Below are 24751 nucleotides of genomic sequence, written 5' to 3'. Positions count from 1 at the left end.
GTGTGTGTCGGTGTGTATGGGGTAGTGTATGTAGTGTGGGGGTAGTGTATGTAGTGTGTGGTGTGTGTATAGGAGTGTATGGTGTAGTGTATGGTGTGTGTAGGAGTGCATGGGGTAGTGTATATAGTGTGTGTGGTGTGTGTGTTAGTGTGTATGGGGTAGTGTATGGGGTGTTGTGTGTGGTGTGTGTGTACATGTGTATTGGGTGGTTTATGGGGTGTGGTGTGTGTATAGGTGTGTGTGTACATGTGTATGGGGTAGTGTATGGTATATTGTGTAGGTGTGTATGGGATAGTGTATATAGTGTGTGTGGTGTGTGTACGTGTGTATGGGGTAGTGTATGGGGTATTGTGTGTGGTGTGTGTGTAGGTGTGTATGGGGTAGCATATGGAGTGTGGTGTGTGTATAGATGTGTGTGTGTATGGGGTAGTATATGGTGTGTTGTGTGCGTGTAGGTGTGTATAGGATAGTGTATATAGTGTGTGTGTGGTGTTGTGTGTAGGAGTGTATGGGGTAGTGTATGGTGTGTTTCGTGTATGGTGTGTGTGTGTACGTGTGTATGGGGTAGTATATGGGATGTCGTGTGTGTGGTGTGTGTAGGTGTGTATGGGGTAGCGTAGGGAGTGTGGTGTGTGTATAGATGTGTTAGTGTGTATGGGGTAGTGTATGGTGTGTGTGTGTAGGTGTGTATAGAGTAGTGTATATAGTGTGTATATAGTGTGTGTGGCGTGTGTGTAGGAGTGTATGGGGTAGTGTATGGGGTGTTGTGTGTGTGGTGTGTGTGTCGGTGTGTATGGAGTAGTGTATGGGGTGAGGTGTGTGATGTGTGGTGTGTATGTGTGTATGGGGTAGTGTATGGTGTGTTGTGTGGTGTGTGTACATGTGTATGGGGTAGTGTAGTGTGTGGTGTGTGGTGTGTGTAGGTGTGTGTGTACATGTGTATGGGGTAGTGTACGGGGTGTTGTGTGTGTATGGTGTGGTGTGTGTTTGCATGTCAGTGTGTGGGAGTGGTGTGGGTTTTTGGCAGTGGCCTTCTGTCTGAAGGGATAGGGAAGGAAGGGAAGAAGGGACAGGGAGGGAGGGGCCACAGTGGCTCAGAACAGCATCAGCTCCGACCATCAGAGGAATGACCCCCCAGCCCCCTGTTCATCCTCTTAGGGGAGCTGTGGAAAGAGGGCTCAAGGGTGAACAGGGAGGGGCATTAGAAAAAGGGAGGCCATCTTTGCCTGATCAGCAACAGGAATGAGTAGAGTGCACTTGGTTCGTGTGTTTGGGGCCTCCTGTGTCTGGAGGGTTCTGCAGTAACTCGGGGAGCTTAGGCTCCGAAGGAAGGTGTGTGAATTTATCCCCAGATATTCGCGGAGCACCCTCTGTGGGCCTTGCCTTGTTCGAGGTGCTGAGGATACATCAGCGAACAACATGGACGGGTGCTGCTCGTATGGAGTTTATGTTCTTCTATTAACTGGAGACAGAGAAAAATAGAAAACAAGCCAACAAACAAATTAACAAGACATGTGAGATAGTGAAGAACGCCAAGCTGAGAATTAAAATAGCATGATGGGACAGAGGTGACTGAGAATGCCAAAATCTGACTCACAGGAAGGATCCAGCCATGGGAAGATCAGGGAAATGGCAGAGGGAACAGCTAGCCAAATGCCTGGGTGGGGTCCTGCCTGGGGAGGGTGGGACCCAGGGAAGCACCTGTGGCTGGAACCTTTTATTTTAAGAGTGATGAGAAACCGTTGGAGGCATTGAGGCAGTTGACTAGCACAGTATGATCTATGTGTTTGAAAAGATGACTCTTGCACTCTGGAGGATGGATCACGGGGGTGGGCACAGAGCAGAGTGGAGCCAGGGAGATCAGTTAGGAGGTTGCTGCAGACGGTCGTAGGTGAGATGGAGAGGATGCATGGGCTTGGAATATATTTTGGAGGTGAAGTTGAAGGGAAGTGGGATGAATTTATGGATAACTTGATATTTTGGACTTGAACAACAGTGATGCCATGTACTAGGATGGAGAAGATGTGGGGAGGAACAGATTGGGAAGTTCAGTGGGCAGAAATTAAGAGTTCTGTGTTGGCCGTTTTAAGGTGGAGATGCCAATTAGGTCTCCTCCGTGGAAGTGCCAAGGACGCAGTTAGATGTAGGCCTGGAGTTCTGGGGAGAGGTCAGGGTTGATACATGGATTGAGAGTGATTAGCATATAGATAGTGTTTAAAGCCACGGAACCATGACATCATGGAGGGGAGTGTATAGTCAGGAGAGAGCGAGGCTGGGTCTCACCATCTAGTAGAGGAGGAAGAGCTAGCAAAGGCAGCTGAGACTAGGGCCAGAGAGGGAGGGAGAAATCAGTCAGCTGTGTCAGGGAAGCCAAGACAAGTAGAGGTGTCAAAAAAGGGGAAGTGGGCCAGGTGTAGTGGCTCATACCTATAATCCCAGCACTTTGGAAGGTTGAGGCAGACGGATCTCTTGAGTCCAGGAGTTCGAGACTAACCTGAGCAACATAGCAAAACCCCGTCTCTACCAAATATACAAAAACTGACAGGCATGGTGGCACATGCGGGTGGTCCTAGCTACCCGGGAGGCTGAGGTGGGAGGATTGCTTGAGCCCACGAAGTCAAGGTGGCAGTGAGCTGTGATCATGCCACTGCACTCCAGCCTGGGTGACAGAGTAAGACTATGTCTCAAAAAATAAATACATACATACATACATACATACATAAAGAAAAAGAAAGAAAGGGGAAGTGGTTAGCCTGGTCAGATGCAACCCAGAAGTCAAGGCAGTGAAGTTTAGAGAAGTGACTTTCTGATTCAGCGACAGAGGCATATAGGCATGCCTCTGCCTCAATGCCTCCAGTGGTTTCTCATCACTCTTAAAATAAAAGGTTCCAGCCACATGTGCTTCCCTGGGTCCCACCTAGGGAGGACCCCACAGGCAGGACCCCACCCAGGCGTTTGGCTAGCTGTTCCGTCTGCCATTTCCCATGATCTTGCTAGAATATCGTTCTTGGAGGGTGAGGTTGAAATGTTGATGTGGGGAGGATGGAGGAGAAAATGTGAAGGGAGCAGGTAAAATCAGCAACCAGAAATCTACTCTTTCAAGCTTTGCTAGGAAGGAGAGGAGTGAAATAGGGGGCTGGGCGGTGGTCAAGGGAAGGCTTTGCTTTTGGTTTTGTTCTGTCTTGAGAAAAGCAGATGGCCTTTGCTTTGATGGCCACCACTTTGATGGTGGCACATTTGTAACTTTTGGGAAAGATCCCGAGAAAGGGTGAAATTGAAGGACGTAAGCAGGAAGGGGCGATTTCAGGAGTGATGTCTTCAATAAGTGAGGGAGGGATGGGTCCCTGCGGCATGCACCAGCACTCATGGCAGGGCAGCCTTTGACGAGGCTGGAGCTGGGTCCTTCCAACAGAGAGAAGGCAGAGCTGGGTGTCCAGGTGAGGCAGGTTGGTCACTGGTGGGTGAGAAGGCGAGGGCATTTCTGTCCAAATCTATTTTCTCATCAAATATGAGTTAAGGTGCTATGGTCTCAATATTTGGTCCTGCTGCCCAACAAATTTATAGGTTGAAATCCTAAACCCCAAAGCAAGGGTTTTAGGAAGTGGGGCCTTCGGGAGGTGATTAGGACATGAGAGTGGAGCCCCTATGAATGGGATTAGTGTCCTTCTAAAGGAGACCCTGGAGAGCTCACTTGGCCCTTCTGACAAGTGAGGAGGACACGGCCAGAAGACGGCTGTCTGTGAACAAGCAAGTGAGCCCTCACCAGACACTAAATCCACCAGCACCTCGATCTTGGACTTTTCAGCCTTGAGAACCATGAGAAATAAATTTCTGTGATTTATTTATAAGCCACTCAGCCTATGGTATTTGTTATAGCAGCCGGAACAGACCAAGACACAAGGTAATTAGCTTAAGCAGGGGAAGGCAAGAAATGGCTGCTTTAAGGCATTTGGAGCTGGAGATTGGGACTTCAGAATGAGACCAGTCAGCCCGTGTGTGTGTGTGTGCGTGTGTGTGTGTGTGTGTGTGTGTGTGTTACCTAGTGACCTTTGGCTGCTCAGGAGCCGGCATGGAGTTGGGGTGGTTGGGTTTCACTGGGGTTATTGGGTTTTGGCTATGATGGAGTAAGAGAGGAGGAGGAGAGGGGCTGAGGAGCTCAGGGTGCTGCGTGCAGGCTGGGAAATGTAGGTTGGGTAAGGAGGAACTGAGGACAGGGTAGGGGGACCGGTGAGGGAGAGCAAGTGGCCGGGTCAGTGGGTCAGGGTCTGGGAGAGGTTAAGGGTTTACTGGAGTGGGAATTCCAGAGAGGGAGGTGGAAGGTGAGGAGAGGGTGGCCTGAGGTTGGGATGTGTGATGTCAGCCTTTCAACAGGGATTTGGATGTTGATGAAGGTCAAGGTCAAGGATATGACTACGGCAATGGGGAGCTAAGGGTAGGAGGAGATCACTGGAGGCAGGTAGAGTGTTGTGCAGACAAACTGTCCCTATTGCGTGGAAGCCTCTAGGAATGGTGCCCTCGAAGGGATGAACCGGAGATGATGAGCCAGGTGTGAGGTCATTCCTGAGAGAGGGGAATGGCAGGGTTGGTGAGTGACAGCCTCCAGAGGAGTGGGGGCAGCTGATGACATGAACTTCCCAGGAGGACAGATGGGGCAGAAATGATGAGGAGAAAGGAGACCCCCAGCCATCCATGAGCTGCCCAGTGGCCAGTTCTTTCAAAATTAGCATGCTAAATAACAAAGTCACCGATTTTGCAAAATGCATTGATTTACCCAAACTAAGTCTTTAAATTGTTTTTCATAGTTTTAGAAATTGACATTTAATGGTTTTCATTGCTTTTGAAGATTTTTGCAAATGGTCTTCATAGCTGTATTTTAAGATATATTCAGTTTTTGAGGAGCTAAGGGTCCTGAGTTGATGTGGACTTCTTATGGTGAGAAAAGTATATTTCATAATCAGTAAACAAAAGTTCAGCTTATGATGGGTGCTTCAAATCCTATGTCCATTCTCTACACCATCAAATAAAAAATGCTAAGGAAAGATTTAGGTTATCGCATCAATATGAAATGCCTCAAATTTGGTTTTCAATGGTTACAAATACAAAATTAAACCCAACTCATCGTTGTGGGAATTGGTGTGAGAATGGTAAAAACCTCAAATATTTAAAAAAACCCCAAATACCAAAACTATATTCAAAAGAAATAGGGCACTCAAAAGTGGTTGAAAAAATTCCTTTGAATGTGAAAGAATAGAACTTAAATTTTTAGTTGTCAGAACCACAAAATTAAGACTAACCTGAAATTTGAGGACTTGGAGAAAGAATTTTAAGTGTGGTTAAAATTTGACAAACTATAAAATGCAATTTGGAAAGTTCCAAATTGATTTTATTTCAAATTGATGTTCAGTGTATTTGCCATTCGTCAAATTGATTTTTGGCGGGTTAACCTGCTTCCAAAAATGCAGGTTCACCTGGAGAACGCTGGGTGGTCCCAGTGTCATGGTGGGGCTGGGAATGCAGGGAAAGTTCAGAAAGAAAGTTGAGATTATAAGAAAGCTTGAACTAAGACTTCCCAGGACTGATTTGAGGAGGGTGAGCACCCTGACCTACAGAGCAGTAGGGGACAAGGGTTCCCCAAAGGGTTCAGGTCCCATTGGATCCTTGGGCTTTGATTGACAACTGAGAGGACTGAGAGGCAAGACTCTGGGATTGATCTTGTCAGCTCCTGGGGATGGGAACACTGATGTATTGCTTCCAGCTAGATGTTGATGTGCTCTTGGCCCTCACTCCTGGTGCTGAAGGGGCCCAGAAGGGAGGAAGATGCCCCGAGATCTTGCTTGGGATGGAGCAGAGGAAGCCCTGAAGATCTTTTGCTTATTGAAGGGAAGACTGGGGACCATTTTATCTTTTGCAGCATAGTGTGTAGAGGCCGGAGCACAAGGGACTGTCTTCTTTTCCTAGCAGGGCAGTGTAATGTGAAGGTAGCCTGAGAGGTGAGATGGGAGGGAGGACCTTTCCAGCCATGGGACACTTTATTTTTATTTTTATTTTTTTGTTTAGACAGAGTCTCGCGCTGTCACACACGCTGGGGTACAGTGGTGAGAGCCCTCAGCTCACTGCAACTTCCACCTCCCTGGTTCAAGCAGTTCTCGTGCCTCAGCCTCCTGAGTAGCTAGGATTACAGATGCGCACCATCACGCCCAGCTAATTTCCATATCTTTAGTAGAGATGGGGTTTCACCATGTTGGCCAGGCTGGTCTCCAACTCCTGGCCTCAAGTGATCCGCCTACCTCGGCCTCCCAAAGTGCTGGGATTACAGGTGTGAGCCACTGCGCCCGGCCAGGTGACACCTTTTTAAACAAGCATCATTGCCTATGCACTAAGGGTTGGAAACTGTAAGGGGTATTTTCATCCACATTGTCCCTTTTTTTCTTAGCGTAGTCCTCTGTGTAGGCAGGTAGGTATTCTGTCTCAGTTTTGCAGGTAAGGAAAGTGAGGCTCAAAGAGGTGACACAACCTGTGCACACTTGCTCTGATACTGGCCCAGCCAGGTCCTCCGTCTTCCCCACAAGCCACTGCTGGACGAGGGTTTCTGCTTTTGCTGGGACCCCACACTCAAAAGGGAAAGTTTCCATTTGTTTACTTGTGATCTCTCACCTGAGCTAGAATGTGAGCACCAGGAGGGCAGGAGACTTGGTGGTTTTATTTGTCAGTCCAGCCTTACTTTCCACACAGTGGGTTGTAAGTGTTTGTTGCAAAAAAATAAATGGATCTTGAGGGCAGACTGGGGTTGGATGCCCCATGAGGAGATCCAACATGAAGTGTGGAGGTGATGCTCATCCAGCATGAGGTGTGGAGATGACAGTCATCCAGCATGAGGTGTGGAGGTGATGGTCATGGTGGCTTTAATCCTACAGGGAGGACTGGGATTAGGGGCAACTCCCTGGAGTCTCTGCTCCTGGACCCTCCCTTTCTCTAGCTGCCCTTCCTGTCTTCCTTCCAACCCTGCTGAGAGTTTATTTATTGTACATCTCATTGTGAGTTGCCCCTCTGCTCACCTTTATGCCCCTAATTATTTGGGGGTGTCAGTTGACCATCCTCCTTTTTGAAACTCTTGCCTTCCATGAAATCAGCATCTCTTGGTTTTCCACCAGCTCAAGGTCCACTCCTTTCCAGCCTCCATTGAACATAATGGAGCTCTGTCCTGACTTACTTCCTCTTCTTTGTTCTCATCCCCAACCTAGGGAGCCTCACTGAGTTATATGAGTTTCTACAGCCTCCAGTGTCAACCATGCCAAGTTTTGTGTCTTTAGCCCAGACCTCTTTCCTAAACTCCTGACTTGTGGACCCTTCTGCCTATTCAACATCTCCATTTTGACATCTGATAGACATCTCAAACTTAAGTCAAAAACAGAATGGTCCATTTCATTCTGCCTCTCTTCTTTCCAAGTCTTTCCTTATTCGTGAGATGATATCTCCATCTACTTGGTGCTTAGGCCAAAAACCCAAGAGGTTTTCTTGATTTCTCTCTCTCCTCCCTCTCAAAATATAAGCAATCCTGTTGGCTTTATCTCTAAATTATATGCAGAATGGGTTCACCTTTTGCCCTCTCTGCAGTCACCACCCCACCCCAGCCTCCGCTAGCTTCCTGCTACTGCAATAACCTGTGACTCGTCTCCTTTTCTGCCTGCCACCCTCAGATATACCCTCAGTTCCGTGTGTCAGTGAATGAGATCATGTGCCTTCCTCCTTAATGCTCTCCAGTGCTTTGCATTTTAGAATAAAATCTGAAATTCTTACCTGCCCCCCAAGGTCTCTCCTGACTGTCCCTCTGACTTCTACTTCCTCTAACTTCTGCCTCCTCCGGGAAGCTCCGGCAACCTTACCCTTCGTTTTGACTAGGAATGTGCCAAGCTCATAGCTGTCTCAGGAACTTTGTGCTTGCTCCTCCTTTTGCTTGGTATTCCCTTTCCATGTTTTTGTGTGTGTGGTCCATTACTGCCCGTCATTTTAGTCATTCTACCTCAACTTGATGTCATCTCCTCGGAAAGGCCCTCCCTCATTCCCTGGTCATTCTTTTTCTTTTTTTTTTTTTTTTTTGAGATGCAGTCTTGCTCTGTCTCCCAGGCTGGAGCGCAGTGGCGCGATCTTGGCTCACGGCAACCTCTGCCTCCCAGGTTCAAGCGATTCTCCTGCTTCAGCCTCTTGAGTAGCTGGTATTACAGGCACCTGCCACCACACTCGGCTAATGTTTGTATCTTGAGTAGAGATGGGATTTTACTTTCTTGGCCAGGCTGGTCTTGAACTCCTGGCTTCCACTGATCCACCTACCTCAGCCTCCCAAAGTACTGGGGTTACAGGCCTGAACCACTGTGCCCAGCTGGTCTTTCTCTTTTAAATTCCCTTATTTTGCTTTCTTTAAATTTCCTTCCTTCCTTCCTTCCTCCCCCCTCCCCCCCTCCCTCCCTGCCTGTCGTCCCTCCTTCCCTTTCCTCCTCCTCCTCTTCCTTCTCCTTCTTCTCTCTCTCTCTCTTTCTCTATTTTTCTCTGTCTTTCTTTCTTTTTTTGAGCCTGAGCCTCACTCTGTCGCCCAGGTTGGAGTTGCAATGGTGCGATTTTGCCTCTCTGCAACCTCTGCCTCCTGGGTTCAAGCCATTCTCCTGCCTCAGCCTCCCAAGTAGCAGGGATTACAGGTGCACGCCACCACTCCCAACTCATTTTTGTGGTTTTGGTAGAGATGGGGTTTTGCCATGTTGGCCAGGCTGTAACTCCCGGCTTCAGTGATTCGCCCGCCTCGGCCTCCCAAAGTGTTGGGGTTACAGGTGTGAGGCACTGCAGCCGACCTTATTTATGTATTTATGTGTTTACTATCAATCTTTCCCTCACTAGAGTGAAGGCTGCAGGAGAGGGAAGATTCTTTCTTTCCTGCACATACCTGGATTTTAGGGCCTGGCATGTAGTTGGTGTATGAAAATATTTGTTGACTGGCTACTAATGGAGGGACTCAGGTTCTACTCCGGGAGAGGTGGGTATTGTTGGGTGTCTGTGTGTGTGTGTGTGTGTGTGTTCCTTGGTGTGCACACATGCTGTTGAGTTGGCACAGTACCAGAGTAGGCTCCTTTTAGCCTGCCACGGTGGACCTGTGACTCCGGCTCGAAGGAATGAGGTGAGATAGCAGGGCTTTCCCTGACTCTCCATCCCTCAGAGTCTTGCACTGGTGTATTGGGTGGGCAAGTGGGAGAGGCACAAAATGTAAGGGATTATGCAGTTCAAAACCCGTCATTATTCAGGTAAAGAAATGAGACCGAGGCCGGGCGTGGTGACTCACGCCTGTAATCCCAGCACTTTGGGAGGCCGAGGCGAGCGGATCATGTGGTCAGGAGATCGAGACCATCCTGGCTAACATGGTGAAACCCCATCTCTACTAAAAATACAAAAAAAAATAGCTGGGCGTGGTGGCAGGCACCTGTAGTCCCAGCTATTTGGGAGGCTGAGGCAGGACAATGGCATGAACCCAGGAGGTGGAGATTGCAATGAGCTGCGACGGCGCCACTGCACTCCAGCCTGGGCGACAGAGCAAGCCTCCGTTTAAAAAAAAAAAGGAATGAGACCGAGAGAGGCACAAAGATTTACCTAGGGTCTTCTTCAGCTTGGAGAAGCAGAGACAGAATTAGGAACCACGTTCTTTAACCCCTATTTAAGTAGTAGAGCTCTACATCTTGGCCCAGGGGCCAAGGATGGGCTCAGGGACAGACACTGCAGCTACAAATGTGATGAGGGGCAGTTTCCTGCGAGGCAGGAAGATGGTTAAAACACCTGGGTCCCCATTGTCTGGGAAGCTTTACAGGATGGGGAGCCTCTCCTTTCTGCCCACAGGCTCATTTGTTATTGGAAAGTCTACCTTGAAGATCCTCTCTGTCGGGAGGTGGCAGAGGGTATGAAACCGTTGGGGGGTGTGCTTAGGTGAAAATAGCTGGCCACAGACCATCTTCTGTGAAGGGTGGGTTTGCTAAATTGTGTGTTGGGTGAGGTGTGTGTGTTGGGTGAGGTGTGTGTGTGTGTTTGGGGAGTGGGCCAAGGGCAGCCCTGCTCCTCCCCTAAGCACTGGTTCTCAGTCTTTGGAAGGTGGCCTCAGAATCACAGGGAACTTGTGAAATCCAGATGCCCGGGTGCTAGCCACAGAGCTCCTGACTCAGTGGGGCCTGTGAGTCACAAATGCACCAGAGGTCAAGCGCCTTTTCTCTAAACCAGTGACTTCCTCCTCTGAGTGCATTGCGCACCACTGCTAGAATGGGAGATGGGGCCGACGAATACGTATTTTTATCTTTGTTGCATTCTAATGTGTTAGAAACTTTCAGAACCAATGTAGGTGTTATCATTTAGGATAAATCTAGATAGGTATTGAAAAATGTAAAAGGTGAGTCAATAAGGATTTAAACAGATTCATTATTTAAGAATTAAGGGATTTAGGCCCAGCGTGGTGGCTCATGCCTGTAATCCCAGCATTTGGGGAGGCCAAAGTAGGCGGATCACCTGAGGCCGGGAGTTCGAGACCATCCTGGCCAACATGGCAAAACCCCGTCTCTACTAAAAAATACAAAAAATAAGTAGCTGGGTGTGGTGGCAGGCGCCTGTAATCCCAGCTACTCTGAGGAGGCTGAGGCAGGAGAATTGCTTGAACCTGCAAGGCAGAGGCTGCAGTGAGCTGAGATCATGCCACTGCACTCCAGTGGGTGACAGAGTGAAACTCTGTCTTAAAAAAAAAAAAGCATTAAGGAATTTAAAGAAAAAATTAATTAAACGTCAGTAGTAGAGGTGGTACTGTTAATATGACCAAAACGAGATAGGAAACTGAAGTTTGGTAAACCCATCTCAATATAAAAGTGAAAATACATATTTAAAGAATATGAGTTTAAAGAGCACTCATATGCTTGCCTCCTGGGGATAGGGAGTTCCACTGTCTGTAACCACAGCTCAGTGGTGCAGATGGGCTCTTGGCTCAGGGCAGCACCCCAGGAATTAACAGGAGAGGCTGGGCTGGGTGTGGCTGGGGCAGGGCTGTTGGGGAGGCTGAGCTGCAGCCTCTGGTTGTGCATCCCCCAGCTGGCCTGCCCCTCTGCTGCTGGCTGTGCTCCCTGGCTGGCTGCGCTCCCCCGGCCTGGCCCTCACCCAGGGAGGAGGAGGGGAGGAGATGAAGAAGCCAGAGTGTCCCCCAGGGCCAGGAGCCGAGGGCTGGGAGGATGACTTAACTGAGGTTTTGGAGAAGGCCAAGTGTTGTTAAATCCCGCCTCCCTCTCCCTTGGGCAGCTGTTTACCATTTACTCCTTGGCCATCAAGGCTGCTCTCAGCCGGCCTGGGAGACCCACAGGGGCTGGCGCTGGAGCACGTGTTGAGCTCAGGCTCTCCAGGGCCAGCCCAGGCCTGGGATCCATTTCTAGCTCCTGAATCTCTCTCAGGTCTTGTGTGGTCTCAGCTCTCAGTGCAGGGGATGGGGCAGGGAGACGGAAGGGACTGGGTTTCCTGAATCCCCATTCCCCACCCTTTGCACATTTTAGTTCAGGGGCTGTAGCCCCCGTGCCAGGCAAGGATTGTGAGGGGTCTTGGTAGGTGAGGTTTGTGTTTAGAATCCCCTACCTCCTTCTTCCCAGTGGGGACTCATCTTCCCGACAGGAGGGACAGGAGCCTTAGGGTGGGTGGCAGGGCAGTGACTGTCTTGGAAGGGGTGTGCGTCCAGTTAGCCTGCTGCAGATGGCAGTGGCTGTCCCTGTGCTGAGCCCTGACCCCACCATAACCCTCGTGATGAAAACGCAGTGCAGGCTGCCTCCTTGGCGAGGTGCTTGGGAGAGCCTCAGAGCCCAGGCCCGCTCCTGGGGGCCTTTCTCCCATCATCCGGCCCACTTGAACCCGATTCCTGCCAGGAGGATTAGAGGGGGCATCTTCCTGGTAACCAGGTAGGAGCTGCGTTTCTCGTTTTTTTGTTTCCCAGGAAATTTACCAAGTTTTGGCCCAGGAGTTTACATGTTCTGCCCCCTAGCAAAAGCTTTCACTATTCAAGCTCCAAATGGAAGCCACGGAGGCTATAATTACACCAGCACTAGCTCAGGAACCTGCTGAGAGGAGTGGGAACGGAGCACCTGGGGAACCTGGGGGCAGCCGCAGTCCTAAATTAGCTGCCATTCCGCTTGCAGTTGCTAACCTCCTCTCTGGGGTCCTTCCTGTGGTCTCTCCTCCACCTTGGCCCCAGGCCGCTCCACTCCTCCAGCCAGCAGCCAGCCAGCCTCCGACAGGTGCATCTCATGGCTGGCTTGGGAGAACCTGTCCCTTAGAGGCAGTGTCCCCACAATAGCCCTTGTGTTGACAGGGATCCTGGGGTCCTTCTGGCCTGGGCAGAATGGTTTGGTAGCAGCTCAAGGAATTGCCTGAGAGGCCACATGCCCCAACGTGGCTGAAGGCCCTTGTCTTGGGAGTCCTTGCCTTGGTTTCCATGTTCAGTCACATTGAATTGCTTGCAGTTCCTCCCATGGGTTGCCCCTGCTCCCCTCTGTGCCTGGGATCCTTTTTCTGCTGTCTTCACTTCCTCTGAGTCCTCCTGTAGGTTTCAGCAGAGATATCACTGCTTCCAGGACCCACCCCCCCCACCCTAAGTCTGGACAGGATGCTTTTCTCTCTGCACCTGACTTCCCTGACACAGAAGTCACATTGGCATGGGCTGGTCCTCTGTCCCTAGCTGTGTCTCTGGCAGGATTGCAGGCTTAGTGTCTGAGGAAGTGCCTGGCACATAGTAGGTCCCCATTAACTATATATTAATGGATTGATTGGGAAAACAATTCCCTTGATTCTCTTTCTGCCTTAATTTCCCCCAGCCTCCATTTTTTTTTCTTTTTTTAAGTAAAAGGCTTATTTCTTTAAGAGTGGTTTTAGGTTCATAGCAAAATTGAGAGGAAGGTACAGAGTTTCCATCTACCTGCTACTCCTCCCCAGGCACAGCCTCCCCAGCTATCAGTATCCCTCTATAGAGGGAGGCATTTGTTACAATTCTTGAACCTACATTGACACATCATTACGAGGCAATGCCTAGGGTTTACATTAGAGTTCACTCTTAACGTCATACATTCTTTGGGTTTGGGCAAACGTCTAATGGCATGCATCCTCCATTACAGTATCATACAGAGTGCTTTCATTGCCCTAAAAATGCTCCATGCTCTGCCTCTTCCTCCCCCACTCCCCGCTGACTCCTGGGAGCCACTGATCTCCCTGTTTTCCCTTTTTCAGAGTGTCATACCGTTAGAAACATAGGGTATGATATATGTCTCCTTTCATGTAAGTTTCCTCCATGTCCTTTCGTGATTTGATAGCTCATTTCCTTTTATCACAGAATGAGATTCTTTTGTCTGGGTGTACCCTCCCCTCTTTTATTTTTACAACAAGAAGAGAGGGCACTTTTCTCTTTCTGCCTTTAAAGGGCTATTGTTGGCCAGGCGCAGTGGCTCATACCTGTCATCCCAGCACTTTGGGAGGCCGAGGTGGGTGGATCACCTGAGGTCATGAGTTCAAGACCAGTCTGGCCAACATGGTGAAACCCCATCTCTTCTAAAAATAGAAAAATTAGCCGGGCATGGTGGCAGGTCCCTGTAATCTAAGCTACTCAGGAGGCAGAGGCAGGAGAATCACTTGAACCCAGGAGGCAGAGGTTGCAGTGAACCAAGATCGTGGCATTGCACTCCAGCCTGGGCGATGAGAGCAAAACTCTGACTCAAAAAAAAAGAGACTGTTGTTGGCCAGACAAAGGGTTGGGGTGAATGGCTTAGTCTTCGTTGATCATCCCCCAGGTTTCAGGTCTGGGCTGAGCCCCACGTGGTCCTGTGTTGATCACTGTTGTCTACTCTGTACCATTTTGCTTGCTTAATAATATTAGCCAACATTTTTTGAGCACTTACTGTAAAATAGACACTGGCCTAAATACACTTATTCCATCAGCCCTTAAATACCTATTGCATAGCACCTGCGTGTCAAACACTGGGTACTAGGGACACAGCACTGAGCACAGCCGTGCCTTCCTGGAGCTTGTGTTTGAGGCAAACAAACAAAGTAGTAAGTAAGTACATACCATGGCAGATAGTGATGAGTGCTGTGGGAAAAACAGATCAGAGTAGAGGGTACATGGAATGTGCATGGGGTGTTGTTACTATGTGTGGGGTGGTCAGGAAGGACTCACATATTAGATAACATTTGAACAGAGTCTTGAAGTAGATGAGGAGAGTGGTTGTATGGCTGTGGTTGGAAGGGAGAGACTTCCAGGCCAAGGGGAGAGTAAGTGCAAAGGCCCTGTGGCCAGGCCATGATGGGAGTGTTCCAGGAATATCCAGGAGGCTGGGTTGACTGGAATGGAGTGAAATGAGCCAGGAGAAAGGTATAGGAGGTGAGGCCATATACAGCCTTGCTGGCTGATGGAAATATGATATGCATCACATATATAATTCTACATTTGCTTGTAATCACAAAAAAGAAACAGGTAAAGTTATTTTTATTACTACGTTTGTTTAACATCATAGATCAAAAATATCCCTTCGATGTGTAATCAAAGTAAAAAATTACGAGATACTTTACATTATTGTTTTCTTTCTTTTCTTTTCTTTCTTTCTTTCTTTTTTTTTTTTGAGACAGCATCTCCCTTTGTTGCCCACGCTGGAGTGCAGTGGTGTGCTCTTGGCTCACTGCAACCTCTGCCTCCTGGGTTCAAGCGACAAGTGATTCTCCTGCCTCAGTCTCCCTTGTAGCTGGGTGTAGTCTACCACGTGTCACCATGCCCAGCTAATTTTTGTATTTTTAGTAGAGACGGGTTTTGCCATGTTGGCCAGACTGGCCTCGAACTCCTGACCTCAGATGATCTGCCTGCCTTGGCCTCCCAAAGTGCTGGGATTATAGGTGTGAGCCACCGTGCCCAGTCTACATTATTTTTTTCTTATTACATTTTCAAAATCTGGTATGTGTTTCAGGGCCTCGTGTGAACGTGTGAAATGCCCTAGCCACATTTCGGATTCAGCAACCGTGTGTGGTGAGCGGACAGCATTTCAGAAAGCACAAATTGTTCTGCCACAGCAAATCAGACAGCACACATAGAGAGGTGTGTAGGCCATGCTGAAGTCTTCGAATGAGCTGGGGAATCCACAGGGGGTTTTGGAGCCTAGGAGCGATGGCTCTCTGCCGTAGGTTCTGGAAGGTTCTCTCCGACTGCTGTGATGAGAGAAGATTGTCATGGGTTGGGGTATGGGGTCACAGGGCAGAGCAGGAGGCTGGGAGAAGGAGGCTGTTAACAGGCACAGTGTCAGTGGCTCGGATCCAGGTGGCAGCAGTGGCGGTGGTGAGAAGTGGCTGGATTCTGGTTGTATTTTGAAGGTGTAGCTGCCAGGGTTTGGCAGTGTGTGAATGACAGAGGAGTCAAGGAGGCGCCGGGAGTTTTGGCACTGGCAACTGGAAGGATGCAGTTGTTTCCAGCAGGATGCGGAAGGCTGTCAGAGGTGGAGGGAAGCTCCAGGTTTTGGGGGGAAATATGAGGTTGGGTTTGGATGTGTTAAGTGTGAGATTTGGGTATTAGGCTTGCAACTGGAAGTGTTGAGTTGGCAGATAGACAGAGAAATCTGGGGCTCAGGGCAGAGGTCTCACCCAGGAGTTGGAATCTGGGGGTTGGAAGCACAGTGATGGTGTTTCAGGCCATGAGATGAGCCGAGAGTCCCAGGGAGCAGATACATGTAGAAAAAAGGAGGCTGAGTCCTGGGTATGGAAGATGGGACCAGCAAAGCGGGCTGAGCAGGAGACTGTGGGGAGGTGGCAGGGAGCCCGGCAGAGAGTGGAAGGAGGCAGGAGGGAGGAATCGGCTGTGTCCAGTGCTGCCGATGGGCTGAGGGAGATGAGGCCCGTGGATTCCTGAGCATCCATCAGACAGGCGGGGCCAAATGCCCGGCTGAAGCGAGTCCAAGAGAGAATGGGAGGACAGCAGGGGACAGCTGGTGTAGACAACTCGATTGAGGGGTTTTGCTTTAAAGGGGAGCAGAAAAATGGAGTGGTAGCTTAAGAGGGGTATGGTCACGAAGAGGTCTTTTTTAAATTGAAGATGGGTGATGTAATAGCTGATGGGAATGGTCTAGAAGACAGCAAAATCATGACGTAGGGGAGAGAGAAAAAAACGAGCTGTTTCATTCTTGCTCACGAAGGCCCTGTGTGGTAGATACCAATTTGCGGACAAGGAAACTGAGGCAAAGGTTCAGCCATTTGTCCCAGGTCACAGAGCCAGTAAGTATCAGGGCCAGGAGTTGAACGCTGATGGCTGACCTCTAGAACACCGCCAGCCTTGGCCATTGTGCTGTTCTGCCTCTTGGTTTGCTGGCTGGAGTTGTGAGCTTTTCCAGAGTGGGCCCTCCTCTTGCACTTTTATATCTAACACGGCATCTGGCAGAGGGCTTTGCAGAGGTAGGACCTGATCAATCTTTAATGGGCAAGTGATTAGAACACCAGGAACTGTGTGCTGGAAGTGCTCAGTCGCCTGGCCCCCGTGAGAGGGACGCGTGGCCTGAGCCTGCCTCACCCCGGGTCCTACCCACCACCTTGCTGGGCCTTGCGTGGAGAGAGTGGTGCTCAGGAAATACTGGAAAGCATTTGTAGGGTGGATGAAGAATGGATGAGGAGCTTACATCGACGGTTCTCGCTGGCATAACTGCACTTCTGGGTGTGACTCAGGTTCCTGTGCTGGGCAACCTCGGGCAGGCCCCTTGCCCACGCAGTGCTTCAGTTTCCTTGTCTGTAAAATAACAAGGTTGGGTGAGGTGATCTCCCATCTGGCTCTCACCAGAATGCCTCAGGAGGGCATGTGTGTGAGGTCTGTACCCAGGCTGCTGACGATCCCATCGTGAGCGTTGTCTGACCCCAAATGCCAGTGTCCTGCTGGTGGGTGCATAGGGGCCCCCTCGTTGTATGACGCTGAGCCAGTCACTTTATTTCGCATATTTGTAAACAGGGCCATACACACCTAGTTGCTTGCCTTTTAGGCTTGTGATGAGTTTCAAGTCCACTGTTGTCCTAGATTGCCATGGTACAGCTCACCCTGCACCAGGCGCTTCCTAAGCACTCCCTCAACCTGTATATTAACTCCTTTACTCCTCACCACAGCTTTAGGAGGTAGGTCCTGTGAAATGATCCCCATTTCACAAAGGGGGAAACTGAGGCACACGGCCTCTGACCTGCACTCTTGTTCCTCTTCCAGGGACAGGGGCAGACCCGGTGGTCAGCGCCAAGAGCAACCATTGCCTGGATGCTGCCAAGGCCTGCAACCTGAACGACAACTGCAAGAAGCTGCGCTCCTCCTACATCTCCATCTGCAACCGCGAGATCTCGCCCACTGAGCGCTGCAACCGCCGCAAGTGCCACAAGGCCCTGCGCCAGTTCTTCGACCGGGTGCCCAGCGAGTACACCTACCGCATGCTCTTCTGCTCCTGCCAAGACCAGGCGTGTGCTGAGCGCCGCCGGCAAACCATCCTGCCCAGCTGCTCCTACGAGGACAAGGAGAAGCCCAACTGCCTGGACCTGCGCGGTGTGTGCCGGACTGACCACCTGTGCCGGTGAGTGCCGCGGCAGCCCCGGGGGTGCTGGCAGGAGGGGGCTTGCATTGCTGGGCTGTGTTTTGCTTTCTCTGCATTCCTTGGGGTGCATTGAATTATGACCCTGAGTCCAGCAGAGAGGGTGTCAAAAAGGGTAAAACTGACTTGGACATGTGCAAAGTGAATTTTGCATTTCATTCATCCATGCATCCATCCATCTACTTTGTTCATTCGTTCATTCATCCACTCAGAACAGGTGTATCTTTTGCTTACTCTCAGCTCAGCTGGGGAAACCAAAACGAACAACCCAAGGAGCTTATAATTTAAAACCATAGACTCCTTGAGCCTTGGAATAAGAGACCTGTGGGTGCAGTGGCTCATGCCTGTAATCCCAGCGACTCAGGAGGCTGAGGCAGGAGGATCACTTGAGGCCAGGAGTTGTGAGACCGTCCTGGGCAACATAGCAAGACTCAGTCTCTACATATATACGTGTGTGTGTGTGTGTGTGTGTGTGCGCGCACGTGTGTGTGTGTGTATACAGACGCATACATATATACACACACATATATACTTATATATATTATATAGAGCTAAGTTTCAGCTCAGTATAACCATGTATCCCCCCAAAACTACCTTCCTAATAATGACCCTACACTTGTTAAGCACTTACTGTATTCCAGGCTCTGCACTAAGCTTTGGACATATGTTATGTCATCTAATGTTCACAATAACCCTGTGACGTGAGTTTTTTTACTCCTGTTTTATAGGTGAAGGGACAGAAGGTCAGGAAAATTTTGTAAACTTGCTCAAGGTTACACAGCTAATAGGTGGTAAAGTCAGGATTCAAAGCTAGGACTGTCCGACTCCAGGACCCATTCCTTACCCCGACACTAGACTGGATCGGACCTGAATACAGAGTGAGCTGGCTTTATATATATATATATATGTATTTATACACACACACATACACATACATATATACATATATGGCCTTTAGACAATTGTCCTACTTCTAAAGAAAGTTTCTGCCTAATATCCCAACATATGTCACGTGGCTATCAGGAAAGGTGCTCTCACAAAACAAAGAGGCAGCTCCCTCTGTATTGACATATAATCCAGTCTCAGTGGATCATATGAGTGAGGAATGGGTCGAGGTGAGGAATGGGTCCTGGAGTCGGACAGTCCTAGCTTTGAATCCTGACTTTACCACTCATTAGCTGTGTAATCTTGAGCAAGTTTATAAAATTTTCCTGACCCTCTGTCCCTTCACCTATAAAACAGGAGTAAAAATACTCACGTCACAGGGTTATTGCGAACATTAGATGACATAACGTATGTCCAAAACTTAGCACAGAGCCTGGAATACAGTAAGTGCCTAACAAGTGTAGTCTCATTATTAGGAAAGTAGTTGTTTCTTTTGGGGGTGGTGGTGCATGGTTATACTAAGTTGAAATTTGGCGTTATGTAATTCTCATGTTTGTCCTTTTTCTTTGCTAAGTATTTATTGAGACTCAGTTGTGTGCAGCTCTTGATCCTAAGGTCTGAGGATACAGGGGTAACAGACAAAGGGAGAGGTGATCTCAATTCAGTGGGATGAGGCTGTGGGCTCCCAGAGGAGAGAGCACAGGTGAGGGGCATCTGCCACATCCTGCATGTCCTGGGGAGGGGAGCAGGCCTTGAGCTGAGCCTTGGGAAACAAGAAGGAGAAAGCCGGGGAAGAAGCCTGTTGGAAAAGCATGGCACAGGGTGGAAGTGGGAGAGGACCTGGGCTCTGAGGAGCTGCAGGTGTTGGGCACGGGTAGAGTGGGCCATGATGGGAGTGAGGGGGAGGCTGCTGGAGAAATGGGGATCGAAGTGGGTGCAGGTGTTTATAGATTGCCTGTTGTGTTCTAGACACTGTTCTAGAGGCTTTATGTCTCATTTAATCCTTGCAACCAAACTGAGGTAGCTACTATTATCTTTATCTGTCAATGAGGAAACATCTGGCAAGTTACAGAGAAAGTAACTTGCTGAAGGTCACACAGCCATACATTTCCAAGTCAGATTCCAGCTAAACTGCTTCTTTCCAGTATTATTGAGTGCTCCAGACTAAGACAGTGAGTGTGGGTATGGAGAAAACTGGATTATTTCAGAGGAAATTGGGAAGTGGCCTTGATGGGACTAGGTGACTGGCTGAAAGTCACCTGGAGATAGAACCCTGGTGGCAAGAACTATTTCTGTTTTGTTTACTCCACACCCTGTCCTGCATGTAGATCCTGGCATGTGGTGAGCATTCCATAAGGTTACTTGAATGGATAAATGGATGGTATCTACCATGTTTCCTAGTCGAGTAACTCTGGGGAGATGGAGCCATTCAGTCGGGGTGGTGTTGGACATGCAGCATTTGAGGGACCTGGAGGACTATTGCCAACTTCATGGCAACACCTAGGGGGCACTTGGACTTCTGGATTTCGACCTCAGTAATGAGGCTGGAAAGAAGAGATGGGTTGGGAGTTATTGGGTACTTTACTGGTGATCAAAGCCACAGCAGTAAATGAGATGGCCTAGAGGGGGTTGCTAGAGCTCAGGAGGGAGTCTGGGCTGGAGATGCCTGAAGATTTGGGCATCCTCGGTGTTTAAGTGATAAGGCTTGGAGCAAACAGTGGAAGCAGAAATCTACTGGGAACACCAGTGCTTAAGGGTGGGGCAAAGGAAGAGGGATGTGAGACTGGAAGGGAAGGGGATTTCAGAGGGAGGAGGTGACCGAGCTGTGGTGTCTCACAGAGTGTGTATACCTGTGTGTGTGCATGTGTGCATGCATATGTGTATGCCTGTGTGCATGTGCATGTTTACGTGTGTTTGTGTGGTGGAAGATGGACTGCAGTGGGCCCAGGCCTGGCAGGGAGGCAGAAGTAGAGGCATTGGGCACAAGCTACCTTCTTCAGAAGGAACCAGGGCCAGGGCCAGGGGCTGCAGAGAGACGGGAGATGGGGAGGGAGAGCCGGGGCCTTGTGCACACTGAAGGGGAAGTGCTACTTTGTGTAGTTTGCAGAACAAGCTCTCCTGGGGTTTGGAGAAGGGCCTGATCCCAGAGCTAGCTGCAGGGCTGAGGGAAAGCTCTGTGAAGAAGGCGGGTTTTTGTCTTTTGCTTACTTAAAAAAAATACATCTTATTGCCTACGCAAACCAATTGAGGCTATTGAAGATGAAACTATGCATACCACAATGAGGAGGGCCAGCCTTAGAGAGGAGGAGGGAGCAGATGTGGCCACGCTGCCATTTGCCATCGTGACTGAACTTGAGCTCCGAGCTTCTTTGTTGCTGGGATAAAGAGGAGGCTTGATGGGTCACATAACCCCCCAACCAGGATAGATGGGGTCATGATCTGAGACACATTCACTTCTTCTTCTGAATGCTAAAATGACCTTTGGGGGCTGCATCCTACACAGCTGCATGGAATGATGGAACAGACGGGAACTGGACCTTGAAGGAACTGGAAAAGACCAGCATGAATCCAAGCCCAGGACCCAAGCATAGGAATGGGCCAGGTGCACTCAAAAGCTGTAGGACTGCAGGGGGCCTGGCCACGGGGCCTGGAATCAAGCCGCTCAGGTGTCCGAACTAAGCGTCTTGGGCAGAGGAGTGACTGGGACACTGCACCCATTTTATTAGTATTGCTTTAAGGAAGGATGGATAATACGACAATGTAGTGGACAGCTCCTATGGGGTCTGCAGCCCTGAGATGGGGGAATTTGGAGCAGGGTGATTTGTGGCTTGGAGAATGTCTGTGTCTGTTTAAAGAACGTCTGTGTCTGTTTAAAGAACTAGAAGCATTTTTTTCTTTTCTTTCTTTTTTTTTTTTTTCTTTTCTGGAGGTGGGGGAAGCTAGGAAACGGGAAAATCAAGTGATACACTTCACATGGTGGAACCCGAAAGGGCATTTAAATAGCACTAAGTATTGGGAGGGTCAGGACTGAGGAATCCTGGGAGCTGAGGGCTGACAGTTTCTGAAGTGTGCTGAGCCAAGCAGATGAGCTTCTTGCACTGGGAAATAAATTTAAACAATGGCAACTCTAGGGCCCACAGACAGTGCTGTGTCTGGATTATTGAATTAGGTACATGGCTCACTTTAGGAGGCCTGGGATCCTGAGTAGGAAATTCTGATTGCTCCAGGATGTGACTAGGTGAGCTCCTGGTCTTGAAGCAGGGTGTTCTTCCAATCCATCTCTCCCTATCTCCCACCAACACACCCATCTGCATGCAAATTTCAATATGGTCCTGAAGAGGTAGGGAAGGAATGAGGGTGGAACCTGCATTAGGAAAAGTCTGGCAGGAGCATGGAGGAGTGTCCTTTAGGGAACCTTGCGCATGATGGAGAGTTGAGGTTTGGGGCGGGGTGCATTGAGACATGCATCCGGAGCCACAGAGACTGAGACGCACAGACACTGCAGGTGGTGGATGGAGGTGGCTGTGGTGGTGCCCCAGAGTCAGGGGACCTACCTTTACTCTTCACCTGCCTCGGCCTCCTGCATGGTCCTCGGTGGGCCGTTTCACTCCTCATGCCCTGGGGGTCTTCATCTATCAAATGAGAATCCTGAACCAGGTCATCTGTAGGGACCCCAAGGTCTTACAAGTCTATGGTTCTGATTCTGTTGAAGCAGTTTTCCTGTCTGCCTTCTCCCTCTGCTCCTGCCCTCTCCATGGGAGGTTACTTTACTGGAGAGATGAGCTGTTGGTATAAGGGGAAGTGACCCAGCCAACCTCATCAGGGTGTATGGTGTGGGAGAAGGTATTTGAAGGGCCTGGAAGGCGAGGAGTGGCTTCTTTCCACACTCTTGCAGGCCTGACTTGCTGACCCAAGCACTGCTTTCCCAAGAATCCACAAAAGTGCTCAGGTGTCCTATGGATGCCTGTTGTCAGCATCAGAGGTGACAGGCGGCTCAAGAGGGGCCCCTGGAGAGCAGGAAGCTGGGTTGTGGCTCTCGACTGTGCCTGGGAAGGGATGCACTTCTTCTTTTCCCTGGTTTGACTTCCTTCAGGTTTCTGCCCGCCAGGTTGGGGACCGCAGGTGGAAATCTTCATTGTGAAAATGGAGAGCCCAATGCCAGGGTGTTTCCAGCAGGAATTGCAGGACCCCCAGCCTGCCTTTGCTGGTACTTTAATGAATGAAGCCAGCCTTGGTGGGTGTCCTGGGAAAGCCTCTCTGGGCTTGCAACTCTGGAAGTGAGGCTCCAGCTCTTGGCCATCTCCTAGGAACATGACCATGCTGCAGTGCTATGGCACCTAGCCCTGATGCAGCCAGGCCTGCTTGGCCCCTGTGGTCCTTCCTCCTACGGAGAGAGTTGGCCTAGAGATGCCCAGGCTTCCTCCGGGGTGAATCTTGGCCCAGGATTTTTGGGGGAGGCTCTTCCAGAGCCAACCTCACCTGGCACTACATGAAAGAAAGTACATCGATTCGCTATGCGGCATACGGTGTGGCAGGCCCCTTCCATCACCCATGTGAGATTTAGCAGGCTCTGCATGCTGTCTTAGTAAATGTCACCAGCGATAAAATGTTGGAGGTTTCCTTTGATCTAGGGTTTAAAGATGCATTGGTTAAACAAGGATATCTGCTTGCTGGGCCTCGGGGTTTTGGGAAGCACTTCTGAATCCTCCCATCATCCTTTGAACTCAGAGCAGTTTGGGGTCAGTGGCTGAGGATGGAGCCTCTGGGAGTGGAAGCTTTGGGCTCTACTGACAGTTCCACCTGGCTTTGAAGTTGCATCTCAGGAACCTTGGCTCTGTCTTTGGCCTTTGTCTGGTTCATATCCCACGAACCTTAGGGCTGTGGGCTTAAGCTAAGTGAGCATCTAGGGATAGACCAGGAGAGACGTTTCCTTTAAAAAACTTCTGATAAGGAGCCTGGAAAGCCTGGAGAACTTCTTGGAATGCATCCATGGCATTTGGCTGGATTGACTCTAGCCCCCACAGTGGGCCAAGATCTACGTTTTAAAAACACATTCTTTCAGTTTTTACCCTCTCAGCTTAACAGCCATTGCAAAGATGGTCTCAGATTGTGTGTGCGTGTGTGCGTGTGTGTGGTGGTTGGGGGGTCGTGGGAGGATGATGCCGTTGTTTTCTAAACTGTGTCCCTACCAGGCCTCATTTGGAAGCGGTCCTCTGAAATGCCCTGTTCCTCTTAGTCTGCCAAGAGAACATAAATAACTCCTTACTGGCTCAGTGCCATCTCCTGGGCTGTAATTTCACCTCTGGGTGCTGAGGATGTGTATAAATAGATTCCAGCCTGGAGCTACCCTGGCAACCTGGGCCCTTTCCTGAAATGGACACTGCCCTTGTCAGAGAGGCTTGTTGGGAAGCAGAGGAAGTTGGGCTCACCTCCCTCAAGGCTGTCCTCAGCAGGTGGGAAGGAGTCCCTTCCACACACTCTCCTTCTTGCCCAAAATAGGGGGTGTTCAGTATCTTCAGGCAGTGTGGACGGACAGGTCTGGCTTTCATGCTTGGCTCCTTGGGACTGTCCCTCAGCTTAATGGCTTCCCATAGGATCTGTTGGCTAATGCTTTTAGCAGATCATGTCTAAACGGCAGCAAATGATTACTTGCGCAGGGGTAGGTGGACTGTGATGCTTCCAAGCCTTCCCTCCCTTTAAAGGAGAGGTTGTTGAATATCTTGAAATTATACAGAAAGTTTTTTTTTTTTTTTTTTTTTAAGGAGTTATTTTATCTTTTTTTTTTTTTTATTATACTTTAAGTTCTAGGGTACATGTGCATAACGTGCAGGTTACATATGTATACATGTGCCATGTTGGTGTGCTGCACCCATCAACTCGTCAGCACCCATCAATTCATCATTTATATCAGGTATAACTCCCCAATGCAATCCCTCCCCCCTCCCCCCTCCCCATGATAGGCCCCAGTGTGTGATGTTCCCCTTCCCGAGTCCAAGTGAGCTCATTGTTCAGTTCCCACCTATGAGTGAGAACATGCGGTGTTTGGTTTTCTCTTCTTGTGATAATTTGCTAAGAATGATGGTTTCCAGCTGCATCCATGTCTCTACAAAGGACGCAAACTCATCCTTTTTTATGGCTGCATAGTATTCCATGGTGTATATGTGCCACATTTTCTTAATCCAGTCTGTCACTGATGGACATTTGGGTTGATTCCAAGTCTTTGCTATTGTGAATAGTGC

The 24751-nt window shown here is 49.5% G+C and overlaps 1 protein-coding gene across 4 annotated transcripts in view; it reads left to right on the top strand.

The window, feature by feature from the left end:
• The window catches only part of GFRA2 (GDNF family receptor alpha 2), a 100094-nt gene that overhangs the window by 23190 nt on the left and 52153 nt on the right, over window positions 1–24751 (top strand). For all 4 annotated transcript variants that reach the window (XM_031935843.1, XM_031935842.1, XM_023216648.2 and 1 more), the window contains one exon: window positions 17255–17609. In XM_031935843.1, the coding sequence (XP_031791703.1) occupies window positions 17255–17609 (355 nt within the window). The remainder of the gene's footprint in view (window positions 1–17254; window positions 17610–24751) is intronic.

The sequence above is a fragment of the Piliocolobus tephrosceles genome, chromosome 7 (genome assembly GCF_002776525.5).
Source record: "Piliocolobus tephrosceles isolate RC106 chromosome 7, ASM277652v3, whole genome shotgun sequence".
Classification (NCBI taxonomy): domain Eukaryota; kingdom Metazoa; phylum Chordata; class Mammalia; order Primates; family Cercopithecidae; genus Piliocolobus; species Piliocolobus tephrosceles.
Note: the sequence above shows the minus strand (reverse complement) of the source record. Positions and strands in the feature narration are given on the sequence as shown.